Raw genomic sequence first — 14,989 nt, 5'->3', positions numbered from 1 at the left:
GTGAGAGATGTGGCCTGAGTCCCAAAGGCCAGAAAGAGAGCCCTGCAGGGTTTACTTGGGCCCCTAGGGCCTGAGGTTCCCCACTTTGCACTAGAAGTGCAGAGGTGGTGGGTGGTTGAGAGATCAAGAGGAGCATAGGAATCTAGCAAGAACATCTCAGGGGCATGCCCTTGAACTGCTGGGAATAGTGAACGCAAGCTATTAGGGCTCCTGAGCCAAGAAGCACCTGAGCCCTTCAGATCCTCTCAGACGGAGCTGTCAGAATCAATAGCCACAGTATTACTGGCTAAATCAGGATTAGCAATTCCTCTCTCCCCACTGCTAGCAAGATGGCACTGCCATCGTATGCAGCTCTGCACAGCAGATCAATTCAGCTTCTGCTGCCAAGGTGGAACCAGTTCCAAATTCATATGAGCTCCCTGGCCAGGCTTGGATCAACTGCAGAGTCACTGGCTCTAACAGTGAGGGGACAAGATGGAGGAGAGAGGGAGACCCAGAGACATATCAGTAAGCCCCTGCCCTTTACACCCAAGCCCTATCCTTTGTCTCTGCAGCTCAAGCATGCGCTCTGCCACCTCTTGTTTGATGCTATTTTGTACTCCTTAATCAGTTTGAAGCAGCAGCTGCCCTTGGCTCGCCGTCCATTGCTCTAGACAGGACCATTTGTCAAGAGGAGTCTGCTTGCATTGATCTCTCGGCTTGGTCAGGGCACCGGCTGACTTGAGACATACTCATCCATAACCAGCAGTTACTCATTAGCTGCCTCTGCACCCCTCAGACATGCACATGCTACTGTACAAGCTGAGCTATACAAACTGATAGCTCACACTGTTCGGGACACCGCTCAGCTGAGCGTGGGAAACGGAGAGCGAGTCCATGCATAATGATGCCAAAGCGATTCCAATCAGGCAAAAGGAGTTGCCGGCTGGAGGTTCGCTACCCCTGACCTAACGTTTCCTTGCACTCACCACCAAACTTCACCAGCCTTTCTCGGTTAAAAAGTTAACATCCAAAATGGTAAAGGAACACATGCCAGACCCTTGATTTTGAGGTTGTTAAAATTCCAAGGTGTGTGATTAGATTTTTAACACAAGATTCATTTTTATTTTTGTTTTAAAAATAACACTCAAAGCAGCTTAAGACCAAGAATTCTAAACTGAAAAGAAAACCAGCCAGGTATCCTGGGGTGGAGGAAGGACACAAAGGTTTGAGTAGGTAGGGTCTTTCCTTTGACATACTTATGCAGAAACATAGTAGTATTTTCCTCCACAAAACAGCCAATCTGAACATTTAAGTTGGTCCCAAGATTGATAGCTGGGATGTGGAAAAGCCTGGTAAACCCCAATTTAAATGGGTAGCTGTTAAGGTCAACAGATATCCAAGAATGAAAGTCCTGTGTCTCAGGCACAGGAAATCGATGGATTGTACTGCACATCTGCATGTCAAAGCAAAAATCAAAGAAATATCCTAATACTGCACCTTGGGACACCCACTAGCCCACTAGTATGCGCTGTTCAAATCTGTAGCATTCAGGATTTTCAACTTGCAGCATCCCCAGTCCCTTTAAAAGTCTGCTATTGTGCCTGCATGTTTTATAATACAGGCAACAAAAAGATCTTTATGGATGGCACAGAATGGCCACTTCATGCTCAACCAACCATTTCATGCCCATGTTGTTCACAGAAATGAAGGTTTCCTCCAAGGCACACTCATATTGAGGCAAAAAATAAAGGTGGTTTCCTATGGTCCTGGCTTGATGTTCAGCAACAACTCTGCTTTATGGCAGAGAACCTCAGATCCTAGGCATGAAGTACAAACCAGTCACATCAATACCAATTCTTGATGGACGCTTGATTTACTTAAGATACATGAAATCATATTTGCAAATGCATTTCCCCACTGCTGCTTTCCTCAAATGCCATCCCATGTGATGTGTTCACCTGCAGTCCCACTTGGGGCAAACGTACCTTTCACAAGCAACCGAGCAGCACAGCAGAACATGTTTGCAAACCCATCTGCTTAAAAGGAGCAAACACAATGTGCGGGTGTGAGTGACAGGGTGGGGTGGGGGGTGCAGCTTTTGCAAATCCATTTCAGATAAACAGGAGCTGCATGAGAGCCTGTTCACAAGCTCTTGTTCAATCCTTGCTAATTTCATTTGGACTTGAACTGATGGATCACATCCAAATGTGAGAAGATGTGAATGTTAGTCATTGTCTGAACTGGGCTGGCAAGGGATGCTGCAGCAAGGAAACATTAACGTTGCCTGAATGATTCAACTAGGCAAATGGATGCCATGCAAATAACGACTTTTGAGCTAACATCCAAGTAGAATTGAACTCTGTCCTACTGCAGCTCTGCCACAGTAAAACAACAAGGCATTGCTGTGATAACAGCTACAGGATTCTCTGTCCCATAGCCTTATCACCAACTATTCTTGAATGGCCTGGAATGACCAACCACCACCACCTTCTCCCTGCAAACAACAAGCTTTCCTGTTGCCTAACCTCCCAAGAGGGAGAAAGCCTAGGGAAAGTGATGAGAGAGCAGGGGACTCAGGCAGCCTCTGGCACGGGCAATCTCCTTCCAGTCTGTTAGGCTGATCCCTCCTCGAGCAGGAAACTGTCGCTTTGGAAAGGACAGACTGTGACATACTTGAGAAGGGTTTGTACTGGCAGCAGAAGTGCACATTCTGCTTCACAGAAGTGGGGGTGGGGGATCCCAACCTCATGCTTGGCTGTCTACTGCAAGCAGCAGAAAAGGAGCCGGTTTGATGGACAGGCCTGGTGCCAGCACACAGATCCTTGGGCAGCTGCTAGGGCCCCAAGCAAGACCAACCACTGGCATCTGTCCTGTACACGCTTCCCCCCCCCCACTTAAAAAAAGGAAAGCACCGGGTGCCTGGAAGCTGTTATTATAATTTCCCACAATGCCCCAGAGTGATGCTATGCTGGGGCATTGTGGGAAATTTAAAAAGCAGCTTCCAGCTGCTTAAACACTCATCTAGAGCGCTGCTAGCACCTACCATGGGAGCCAGCCAAATTAGGAGAGGGCACTTTGCCAAGGACCCTTCAAAACTGGCCTTCTTAGTTAATGCCACTCATGCAGGACTTCCAACAGCAAACTCCTTTCTAGAATGCAGATGGATCCACAGGGACGGAGGGCAGGCAAGGCCCAGAAATGATCAGAGCCAAACCGAAAAGCTCTGAACATTTAATCCTGGTGCCTGCAGGAAGCTGATTTCACAGTAAGTTCCCAAAACCACTATTCCAGCTCGTCTAGCCCTCCCCAATAAATACGTTGAGGTAAGCCTCCTTGCCAGGTGCATCCCTCTTAAGGGTTGTGCCGCCACAGCTGCCAAATCTGTTCCAACAGCAAGAGGCCCACTCCCTTTGCGGGAAACAATGCTGTGGCATAAGCCAGGAAACCAACCCACATAAAGACATATTCAGCTCTGTTTCTACTGTAAACACAGGAGTGTGAATAATTTGCCCACACTCTGTATATCCAAGGATGTACAATGAGAAAGAGGCAAAACACTACAGGGATACAATAGCAGTTTAACCATCAGTGGGGAATGGCAATGATTTTAAGCTACGCTTTCAAGGATTACACTAACATTGGCAGGGGAGGGGCTGTGTTGGTCCATGGGGTTGCAGGGGAATCTAAACAGGACACTATTTATTAGGACCAACTAAAAATGAGAAAGAATTACGCCAGCTTTTGACATTCACACCACCTTTCCTCACACTCAGTGCTGGTAGGGGACCAGCCTGCAACATGTTATAATCTTAAAATAACCTCTCTCTACACCTAATCACAACTCTCTGGGTCCTTTGGAAAGCAGAAGAAAAAATATGTGGCAGCCCTTAATTGTAGACGATGCTGTAGGTACAGAATCAAAAGAAGCTAAATTGGGTAGTAATAGCTAGTGGTTGGAGGGCATTCCTTTAGACGAAACCAAAGCCATTGCAAAGTCCTTTCAGCATGACACAGCCAGGAGCTAGAAAACATGCCAAGCCCTGAGTCACAACACACATATGCCTCCCAGGCCCTCAGGCCAAAATATACAACACTCCATTGTTCTTTGCAGATTAGCTACCAGCTCACTAAACCCATTATGAGAAGCTATTGGCTTGGTTCAGACATAACAATCTTGGTCCAATATTGCCCAAACATGCCCCATAGACTCCTCTCCTTCCCTCAGGCTATTGTGGGTTGTTAAGCGAAAGTTTCCTGTGCCATCTGAACAAGGAAGCTCATTTAAACACTGCCTCCATTTGAAGCGGGGTGTTCAAGGAGAAGAGGGGAGGGGCAGGAAAAACATGTGACTCGTTCTGTCCAATAAACTATGGTTTATCGAACTCATATTGTTAACAGCTAAAACCAGGTCAGCTAAAACCCAGCTGCCCAGAGTGGGCAGGATATAAATATAAATATAAATATAAATATAAATATAAATATAAATATAAATATAAATAATATAAATATAAATATAAATAATATAAATATAAATAATATAAATAATATAAATATAAATATAAATATATGTTACTGACGACCACTCCTTATGCAATAATTTGCTGCCAGGAAAGCCTGAAAGAAGGGAACCATCAGAAGGGCATTAACCAGCCCACCCACCCCCAAATGCCCTGCAACGTGGAATAGGGAAGTAGGGCTTACAGATTTTGTGTTTGCCTTTGATGGGAAACTTCAAAATCATCTCCTGGGCATTAGAACAGATGAAAACAAACGGAGAAGCTGACTCCTGGCTCATCTGTGGATACTAGAAAAGAACAAAACACACAAAATGGGTTAGCAACACCGCAATGAATTACGAGAGAGAGAAAGAGAGAGAATTGAATGTCTAAAAGTTACCCAGATCAGCAAAAATATGCTTGAAGCAGCATAGAGCAATTTAGAATTTAATTGCAGGGAACAGCTCGTTGGCCCTAAGAGCTCTTGAGGTTTATTCAGAGAATAGCCCAGGTGTAAGCGGACCTGCGCTGCATACAGACAAATTCAAGCAGCTACTTCTTAAGACAGGCACTATGTGCCTGGAAATAGAGCTTTTAAAAGATCTTACATAACAGGGCTGCTGCTACAAGGGGACATGACCCCCTCAGGGAGATTCCATGCCCCTAACCTAAATTTTCCTTAGGTTTGTTAGCTTTCATTCAATAGCAAAAGCAAAGAAAAAAACGTAAGTCTTAGTAGCAGCAGTCTCCAGCCATTTTATGCAAAGATACCAGAAAAAAAGCCTGCAGGTGGAATTCCATCTAATTGCTCAGTAGGAATCCTATCGGCGTTCTAGTCAGTGACACAGAATCACAGAATCATAGAATGAGCACAAAAGGAATTAGGATGGTCACTGAGGGCTAGGCATTTATTTTAAAATTTTATAAAGTCAGACGCTGTGAATTTTAATACAGTTAAATAACCACCTTAGCCTACCTGGCTATTCTGCATTTCCAGCTTCACTCTCACATGCCCTTAGGACTCTCTCATCCTAAAATTTTTGGCTACAATTCTGTGACACGAAGGCATGGCTCTGTTTGACTGGGCAGTTTGATGTGGCAGAAGCCAGCCCTTCAGAATGCCCTATTTATGGCCATGATCCTAGTCACACTTTCCTAGGAGTGAGCCTTATTGAGCTGAAAGGGACTTAACTTCAGAGTATTTACTTACTTTCTTATTTATTTATTTATTTATTTATTTATTTATTTATTTATTTATTTATTTGACATCCTGCCCTTCAAGGAGTCTGGGGTGGCCAACACGTCAATAATTTAAAAATTACCAGAAAAATAATAATCTAAAAACAGTTATCGAAGGGTTGCCAGGAACAGTGTCTTTCAGCAACTGCGCTGTAAAATGCAGCCACGTGAAATATTAGCAGAGCAAACATCCCCTGCAAGCTACTTTCAGATCTCCAAGGGGGAGGTGGAATGGCACGCTCAGTACAGAACGTAACGCTTTCAGAAATCTGACTTTCACTTCTCACAAGGGGAGACCAGAAAGGGATGGACTCTTAAACAGACCTCACAACTGGCCTTTCCCACAGTACGATGAGCAGAGTCGGCCTGAGGACTAAACAGCAAAGGACACTGATGTGCGAGCTAGATCAAATCAAACCTGCTAAATAAAGATGAACGCAGAGAATCACCAGGGACCGAGTGATGAGGACTGACTGACAAAAATGCCCAAGAGAAAAGGCGCTGGCTGGCTAAAGGCAACAAAGAGGTCCAATTTCAGTGGTTGAGCACTTGCTCAGTACGTGCAGACCACTGAAATGGCGATGGGCATTACAACTCCCCCATCATCCCTGATGACTGGCTATGCTGGTTGAAGCCGGTGGGTTCCAAGTTTCCCATCCTTGAATTAAAGGATGTCCAACAGCCAGCCCAGAAATGTTTTCTAGCATACCAAGCAGTGGCGTAGCATGGGTTGTCAGCACCCGGGGCAAGGCAAGTAATTTGCGCTCCCTAACCCGTGGATTTGCGCACCCTAACCCTAACCCCCAAATGTTGCGCCCGGTGCGGCCGGCACCCCCTGCACCCCCACGCTACGCCACTGATACCAAGACCCCCCCCCCACAAGTACTTAACAGAAGGGCTGGGTGGTTTTATTTATTTCTAACATTCCTACACTTCTCAACAGCAAAAAAAAATTCTCTGGGCAATTTACAAGTAAAAAATTAGAAGTATAAAGTACAGCGTTAAGAATAAATCCAAAAATTCAGGACAAAACCAGGGGCAGAGTGGCACTGGTGCAATAGATCTAAGAATATTTATGACTGAGAAGCCAGAGAAAAGAAAAAGCTATTCACCGGGCATCAAAAGCAATAACCCAGAAAAAAAGGACGATTGGGGTTTCGGCAGGATCACTGAATGGGTTAACAAGTTATCAACAGCTGTGCATACTTTGCACAGCAAATAAGCAGGTATTAAATGAGAACAGCAAAGCTAGGAAGTTTGTGTTATTACCAAGGGCTGCCTCTCTATACAATCATTATGCTTATCTCAAATGCACTTGAGTGTTGCACAGAGATGTCCAGAGTCCTTAGCCCAGACTGTACATCTTGCATTTCATGGTGTTTGAGCCTCACTGGTCGTCTCCCCCCCCCCCCCCCGATTTTCTCCATAAAGGTAAAGGGACCCCTGACCATTAGGTCCAGTCGTGGACGACTCAGGGGTTGCGGCGCTCATCTCGCTTTATTGGCTTCCGGGTCATGTGGCCAGCATGACTAAGCCGCTTCTGGCAAACCAGAGCAGTGCATGGAAATGCTGTTTACCTTCCCGCCGGAGCAGTACCTATTTATCTACTTGCACTGGCGTGCTTTCAAACTGCTAGGTTGGTAGGAGCAGGGACCGAGCAACGGGAGCTCACCCCGCTGCGAGGATTCGAACCGCCGACCTTCTGATCAGCAAATCCTAGGCTCTGTGATTTAACCCACAGCGCCACCTGCGCCCTCATTTTCTCCATATCTGTGTATTATGTGTATACACCTGTGTCTGATGAGAAGGCTCTAGTCTTATAAAAGCTTCTGCCACAATAAACCTGAACATATATAAAGGAGCTGCACACTTTGTTGAGTTTGTGTGATTTATGAAAAAAATAATGCAGCGGCATACATACGCTGCTTTTGCATAATTTCTGCTACTTCGTCGAGCCAGAAGTGGGCATGGTAAACGATATAGGACACCCGTGTCTTACTCTCTGAAAATCCAATGGGGAAAATCCAATGGGGAAAGGAGCATATGCTTTGCATACAGAAGATCCTGAGTTCAATTCCCAAAATCATAAAATCACAGAACTATGGTGTTGGAAGGGACCCGAGGGTCATCTAGTCCAACCCCCTGCAATGCAGGAATCTCAGCAAAAGCATCCATGACAGATGGCCATCCAACCTCTGCTTAAAAACCTCCAAGGAAGGACAGTCCACAAACTCCTGAGGAAGACCTGAGACAGCTCCAGTTAAAAAGATCTTAGGTAGCAGGACTAGGGGAAACCTAAGGCTAATACAGTGGTACCTCGGGTTACATACGCTTCAGGTTACAGACTCTGCTAACCCAGAAATAGTACCTCCGGTTAAGAACTTTGCTTCAGGATGAGAACAGAAATCGTGCATCGGCGGCACAGCGGCAGCAGGAGGCCCCATTAACTAAAGTGGTGCTTCAGGTTAAGAACAGTTTCAGGTTAAGAACAGACCTCCAGAACGAATTAAGTTCTTAACCCAAGGTACCACTGTACCCTGTAGAACAGCTGCTAGCCAGAGGAGATGATACAGGGAAAGATGGGGCAATGGACAACAATACCTCAAGGACTGCCTCTTTCCATATGAACCTACCCTGACCCTGAGATCATCTTCTGAGGCCCTTCTTCATGTGCCTCCTCCATGAGAGGTCCGGAGGGTGGCAACACAAGAACGGGGCCTTCTCTGCAGTGGCTCCCCGTTTGTGCAACGCTCTCTCCCTGGAGAAGTTCGCCTGGCGTCTTCATTATACACCTTTAGGCGCCAGGCAAAAATGTTCCTTTTTAACCAAGCCTTTAGTTGATCTGATTGACATCCTATGCCCTTTTAAAAGCAGCAAGAATACTTATTGCAAAGTACTGGAAGACACAAGATCTACCCACTCTGGAAGAATGGCAGATGAAGGTGATGGACTACATGGAACTGGCAGAAATGACCGGCAGAATCCAAGACCAGGGAGAAGAGTCGGTGGAAGAAGACTGGAAGAAATTTAAAGACTATCTACAGAAATATTGTAAAATTAATGAATGTTAAAATGATGTTGGATGGAAAGTTATGTGGTTTTTAGCTATAACGCTATAAGGAGTATGAAAAAAATGGGCTATTAACAGTCAAAAATTCAATGTTACATATTATTTTAAGATTAAAGAGTAGGATAAACAAAGAGGGGAAGGATTTGCTGAACTAACAAATTGAACTGGAATACAAAAAGGGAGGTGTGAGGAGGTCCGGGAAATAAGCAAATGAAAGAAAGTGATGGAAAGATGGAATTGTTTTTTATCTATTTTTACTTTGTATTTTTCTTTTTCTTTTTTCATTTTGTAAAATTCTAATAAATATCTTTTTTTATTAAAAAAATGGGGTTGGGGGGGTTATTGGGTTGTTTTATTTTGATTATATATTTTGTGGTTTTATATTTTGATTTTGTTCTGTGAACCGCCCTGAGACCTCCGGGTATAGGGCAGTATATAAATTCAATAAATCAACCTTCCCCCAACTTGGTGCCTTCCAGATGCTGTTGGACTACAACTCCCATCATGCCTGATCATTGTTATTGCTGGAGAAGGCTGCCTCAAGATAGGTAACCTCACAAGTGGCTTCACTTGAGACGGATCCAGAAGCTACCACTGCTGCAGAACCCTGCAGCCTGCATGTTGAGTGGTGCATCTGGATGTGCACACATTACACCTGTCCCAAGGGAAGGGTGCCGTCTGCTGATAAACTACTGGGCCACGTTTACATTCCAATTACTGACAAAGCCCTGAACAACTAAGAACCAGATGACATGAAAGATCACTGCCCCTTATGCAGAACAGTTCAATCGCTGAGGTCATTGGGGAAACCCTGTTAGAAGCACAATGCCCTATAGATTGTTGTAGGGCCGTGACCAAGAAGTGGGCATTTCCCAAGGCATCTCCTGCTATATTAATCAGTACAGTGGTACCTCAGGTTACACACGCTTCAGGTTACAGACTCCGCTAACCCAGAAATATTACCCCGGGTTAAGAACTTTGCTTCAGGATGAGAACAGAAATTGTGCTCCAGCAGCACGGCGGCAGCGGGAGGCTCCATTAGCTAAAGTGGTGCTTCAGGTTAAGAACAGTTTCAGGTTAAGAACAGACCTCTGGAACGAATTAAGTACTTAACCCGAGGTACCACTGTACCTTAATCAGATACTGCTTACACATTTTAAAGTCCACCGCCACAGCCTTAAGGGCTAGAGCTTGTGGGGGTTTTTTATTTAAAAAGAGAGAGAAATAAATCGAGGTTTTGTTATTCAGGACACAGAATTTGGTGCCCAATATCCAAACCCATGCTTGCGAGATGTGCAACATGCACGCAGCCCTGCTTCAGCCAGAAACCTGACCTTGGTTTACTGCTTGCTAAAAAAATCAGTAGCCAAAAAGCCATCTTCGAGAAGCATACTACTACTCAATGTATATAATTATGTCAGCGTGAAGTGCTCTCTCCTAATGCCAAAGTGCAATGGAAGGCAGAGGAGGGCAGGCAGATTGCACTCAGAGCTGTGGGGGAAAGCAAAGAGCTCTCCGCACAGCCACTCGAAGCCCTTCTTCTTTACCAGTGCCTTCACTTTGCTAAAGCTTATCTTGGCAACTATCTGGGTCAGAAATGTGTGCTTTCCCCAGTGCTGGCACTCCAGCTGTGCAATGAGCAGCTGTAAGCGTGCATTAAAACTCATGCCTGCAGCCGGGAAACGGGTTTTTGCAGATGGCATCGGATGAAGTGGGCTCCGGTCTGGGAAAGCTTCTGCCACAATAAATCTGTTAATCTCCAAAGGTGTCATGATGACACCTAAGCTGGCTTTGCTTTTAACATGGGGAATCCACATACCTCTCTGATCGCCAAACAGTGAGGAAGCTTAGATACTAGGCCATTCAATTTGCTTCTCTTCGACTGTCCCTGGCAAGAGGTCTCCCCCATCCTCCCAAAAGCATGGGACAGTTTCCAGCTAGATGGAGCCATTCAACTCTTCCTTTCCTGGAATGCCTGCCATTAAACTGCTGGCATGCACACTTTTGCAAGCAGATACCAGCTGAATTGGTATATTTCAGCACTTGGGCATCTCTGCTGTGTGCTGGGAGTGGATGCCACAGTGGAGAGTAACCAGTTGTTGCATAGATCCAACATACCATGGGGCACAACACTCTAACCCAACTCTCCATTTTCTTCCTCTCCAAAAGACGCTAACTTCCTTCAATCAATCAATCAATCAATCAATCAATCAATCAATCAATAATTTCTATTATGCAATTTACTGCCACAAGATGTGGCAATAGCCTTTACATCAGGGACAGGGAACTTGGGGCCCTTCAGATGTTGCTGGACTACAACTCCCATCAGATAATGACAACATACCCAATGGTCAAGGACGATGGGAGCTGTAGTCCAGCAAGATTTGGAGGCCACAAATGTTTTGCTCTTGGTGTAGATATCTAAATAGAGACTCAAATTGTTTCAGCCTTCCCAAGCATAAGACTACACTTTGAGAAGCAGGGCAAAGCCAGCTGGCTTGAACCAACATCCAATTTCTCCAACACAAAGTGAAGTAATGTTGCAGTGGGTACAACCAGCTGCTTGTGCAGATTCACAGATTCAGTAAAGCAGGGCAGGGGAATCTGTAGCCTTCCAGATGTCACTGGACTCCATTTGCATGGCCAAAACTCAGGGATGAAGGGAACTGCAGCCCACCACTACATCTAGAAGGCTTCATATAACAAGACCCTCTATCTCAGATATAGCTATCAATTTTTTTGTTTTGCCCTGATTCAAAATCTCAGCTGCAGATTCACCACCAGGATGCCATCTTAAGGTAAAGGTAAAGGGACCCCTGACCATTAGGTCCAGTCGTGGCAGACTCTGGGGTTGCAGCGCTCATCTCGCTTTACTGGCCAAGGGAGCCGACGTACAGCTTCCGGGTCATGTGGCCAGCATGACTAAGCCGCTTCTGGCAAACCAGAGCAGCGCACAAAAACGCTGTTTACCTTCCCGCCAGAGCAGTACCTATATATCTACTTGCACTTTGACGTGCTTTCGAACTGCTAGGTTGGCAGGAGCAGGGACCGAGCAATGGGAGCTCACCCCGTCGCAGGGATTCGAACCGCCGACCTTCTGATCGGCAAGTCCTAGGCTCTGTGGTTTAACCCACAGCGCCACCCGCGTCCCAGGCTGCCATCCTACGCACCTGCAAAAACACTGATCTACATCTTACACAGATGTAAGGATGAATAGGATCATGCAGATGACACCCTTCCAAGCACAATAATAAAACATTATACTGTGAATTCTCCAGAGGACTAGAAAAGGTCACATGTGCTAGAGAGGAATGCAGCGTTACTGTGCTTTTTCTTCGGCTGGGTGTTTTGTGTGACACAAAGCATACAAACCATGTACCCTATCTTGAGCTCCTTGGAGACCAGGTGGGATACAGGCACAGTGAATTAAAACAAACAAAGCAGATCTCCTGACCTAAACTCAGATAAAATAGAAAGGAAGAGACAACCAAGGTGGGATATAAAAACAAACAAACAAATAAGGCAATAGCTCCAATGCATTCCTTTAAAGCCGTGGGGTGAGATTTTTAAAAGCCACACAGCCTGTGGTGTGAAAGTCTGCTAGGTCAAGCTGAGACAGGTGAGAAAGGAACTGTGCAAAACCACTGCCACTAATAGTCATGGATTTGGTAATCAAAATGGCTTTGCTAAGAAGGGGGGGGGGGGACACACACACACTAACTGCCTCAACTGCTGAGGTTACAAACCACAGCCCTACTGTGCTGCTGAATGCAAGCAACATCTTCCCTGGAGGCTGTTGAGAGCTTCTATCTGCTGCTTGCAGATAACAGAAACATGCTGGCAAGTGGTTTGGCTGCTTTGAAGAGGAGATGGACACATCTTAGCCAGGCTGCTTCATTTCCCTTTCATCTCGCACTTATGCAAGCTCCTTGTCACTCTTCACACTGCCCACCCTGAGCAGGAAATCAGTTGCAAGCATGATCAAGTCGGGAGTAGGAGCAAAGGAGGCATCTTGGGGGCGCAGGCGAGACAGCCCATGCCCCTCTCTCAACAAAAGGCTTGGCAAACAGTTCCAGGTCTGTGCGACATACGTATATCCTTGCATAAGTTGGACACAGCTGGAACAACCCAGACTTTTATCTTTTTTTATAGCTTATCATTGAGAAGGAAATATTTTCCAAGGCAGTTTACAAACACAAGCAATAAATAACAACAACAACATTGAAAAGGTTCACAAAAGGAAAGTAGCAGCAGCAGTGACAAGAATTCATAGAATTGCAAAGCTGGAAGGGACCACGAGAGTCACCTAGTTCAACCAACAGGGCTCTCGAACCCAAGACCATGAGATAATAATAATAATAATAATAATAATAATAATAATAATAATAATAATAATAATAATAATAATAATATTTTATTATTTATACCCCACCCATCTGGCTGGGCCTCCCCAGCCACTCTGGGCGGCTTCCATAAAAACCACAAATACAGTAAAATATCACACGTTAAAAACTTCCCTGAACAGGGCTGCCTTAAGATGTCTTCTGAATGTCAGGTATTTGTTTATCGCTTTGACATCTGGTGGGAGGGCGTTCCACAGGGCGGGTGCCACTACTGAGAAGGCCCTCTGCCTGGTTCCCTGTAGCTTTGCTTCTCGCAATGAGGGAACCGCCAGAAGGCCCTCGGCGCTGGACCTCAGCATCTGGGCAGAACGATGGGGGTGGAGACGCTCCTTCAGGTATACTGGACCGAAGCCGTTTAGGGCTTTAAAGGTCAGCACCAACACTTTGAACACTTATGAGTCTCATGCTCTACCAAATGAGCGATCACATCAATGGGACTTTTTCAGTGAGTTGATATTTCACATTTAAATGCTGGGCAAGACGCTGCAGCTCTGGAATTTATGCTATCAGGCATCACCCTCAATCATCCATCCCTCTTTTCAATAAAGGGGGAATTAAGACTTACCCAACAAATTAGGCACTTTTTTGCATCTAGTCTAACATACTGATTCCACCTGACCCCATTTTTTTGCTTGTTTTGCTTAGACAAAGAGTTCTGTCGACCCTGAAAGCTTGCTCTCTTCCTAATATTTCAGTTGGGCATTATGAAGGTGCTGCCTACTATTACTTTAGGATTTTTGTCCTAACACAGCTATCTAGTTTAAAAATAAAATAAAACCTTAGTGTGTGGAATGTACATGGATAGCAACGGGTAGTTTCAATTTTGTTCATCGGTTCTAAATGGCCTCCTCATTGCTTGAAAGCTGTGTATCCTCTTGGATAGCTGCTAGCTGTCTTCTATATGTAATTAATGAAAAGGGTGTGATTTATGCACACTTTTTTTCTGAAAACAGGCAAAATGCTTTTAATTAAAGGCAACCAGACCAGATACTGAGCATATCTAGCCACCCTGACATGTATTATTTATGGCATTGCTTACCAACAGAAAAATATAGCGGTATTATCTATTTTAACTCTGTAAGTACAGGCATAGAGATGTGACTGAATAAACATAAATGATGCGAAAGAGACATTTTCTCAAAATATATATGTTGGCTACTGAAATGGAATTATGGAAGCAATCCGCTCCCTTTTCAGGAAGTAATGATGTCGTTTTTAATGAAAGAAGCACATAATATGATTTCTCTCAGGCTAGAGTTTTCCGGCATTCTGCATTGTTTCATCCAACAGTTGCACAAGAGGAGGGAGGCCAGCATGTATCAGAAACTGATCCACAGGACTGACCTGTGTTGAGCAGGAACTGGAAACCCGTGACACTTCAACTCTCACCAACCTCAACCAGCATGGCTGATGGTCAGGGATGTGGCAGTGTGGTGCGGAGATTTATATTTGGACTCAAGTCCTTATAGGCTTCTTCCCAAGCATAAGATTACGTTTGTTTGAGAAGCAGAGTAAAGCTAACTAGTCTGAACTAGCATCCAGTTTCTCTAACACCAACTGACTATTGGTTATCAGGATCTGCAGTAGAGAATCTATGGCCATACAGATGATGTTAAGACTACCCCACCCATCATTCCTGACTATGGACCATGTAGCTTGGAGCAGATGGGAACCGGAGTCCAGCAGCAGCTCAAAAGCACCAGTTTCCTACCTCTGATGAAGATGCTGGGCAGCTCTGCTGTGACACTTTTTTAAAAAAACGGATGCATATTAATATATTTGCCTCTCATTTTCAAAAG

The 14,989-nt window shown here is 45.0% G+C and overlaps 1 protein-coding gene across 2 annotated transcripts in view; it reads right to left on the bottom strand.

Annotated features, from left to right (window-relative positions):
• Positions 1–14,989, bottom strand: part of TRIP4 (thyroid hormone receptor interactor 4) — a 41,309-nt gene that overhangs the window by 2,123 nt on the left and 24,197 nt on the right. Inside the window, exon 12 of one of the 2 annotated variants that reach the window (XM_028705823.2) lies at positions 4,684–4,786. In XM_028705823.2, the coding sequence (XP_028561656.2) occupies positions 4,684–4,786 (103 nt within the window). Of the gene's footprint in view, positions 1–4,683; positions 4,787–5,978; positions 6,084–14,989 lie in introns of those variants that run through there. The other variant, XM_077918462.1, reaches the window with a different exon arrangement.

Source organism: Podarcis muralis, chromosome 14 (assembly GCF_964188315.1).
Source record: "Podarcis muralis chromosome 14, rPodMur119.hap1.1, whole genome shotgun sequence".
Taxonomy (NCBI): domain Eukaryota; kingdom Metazoa; phylum Chordata; class Lepidosauria; order Squamata; family Lacertidae; genus Podarcis; species Podarcis muralis.
This window is presented reverse-complemented; position numbering and strand designations above follow the sequence as displayed.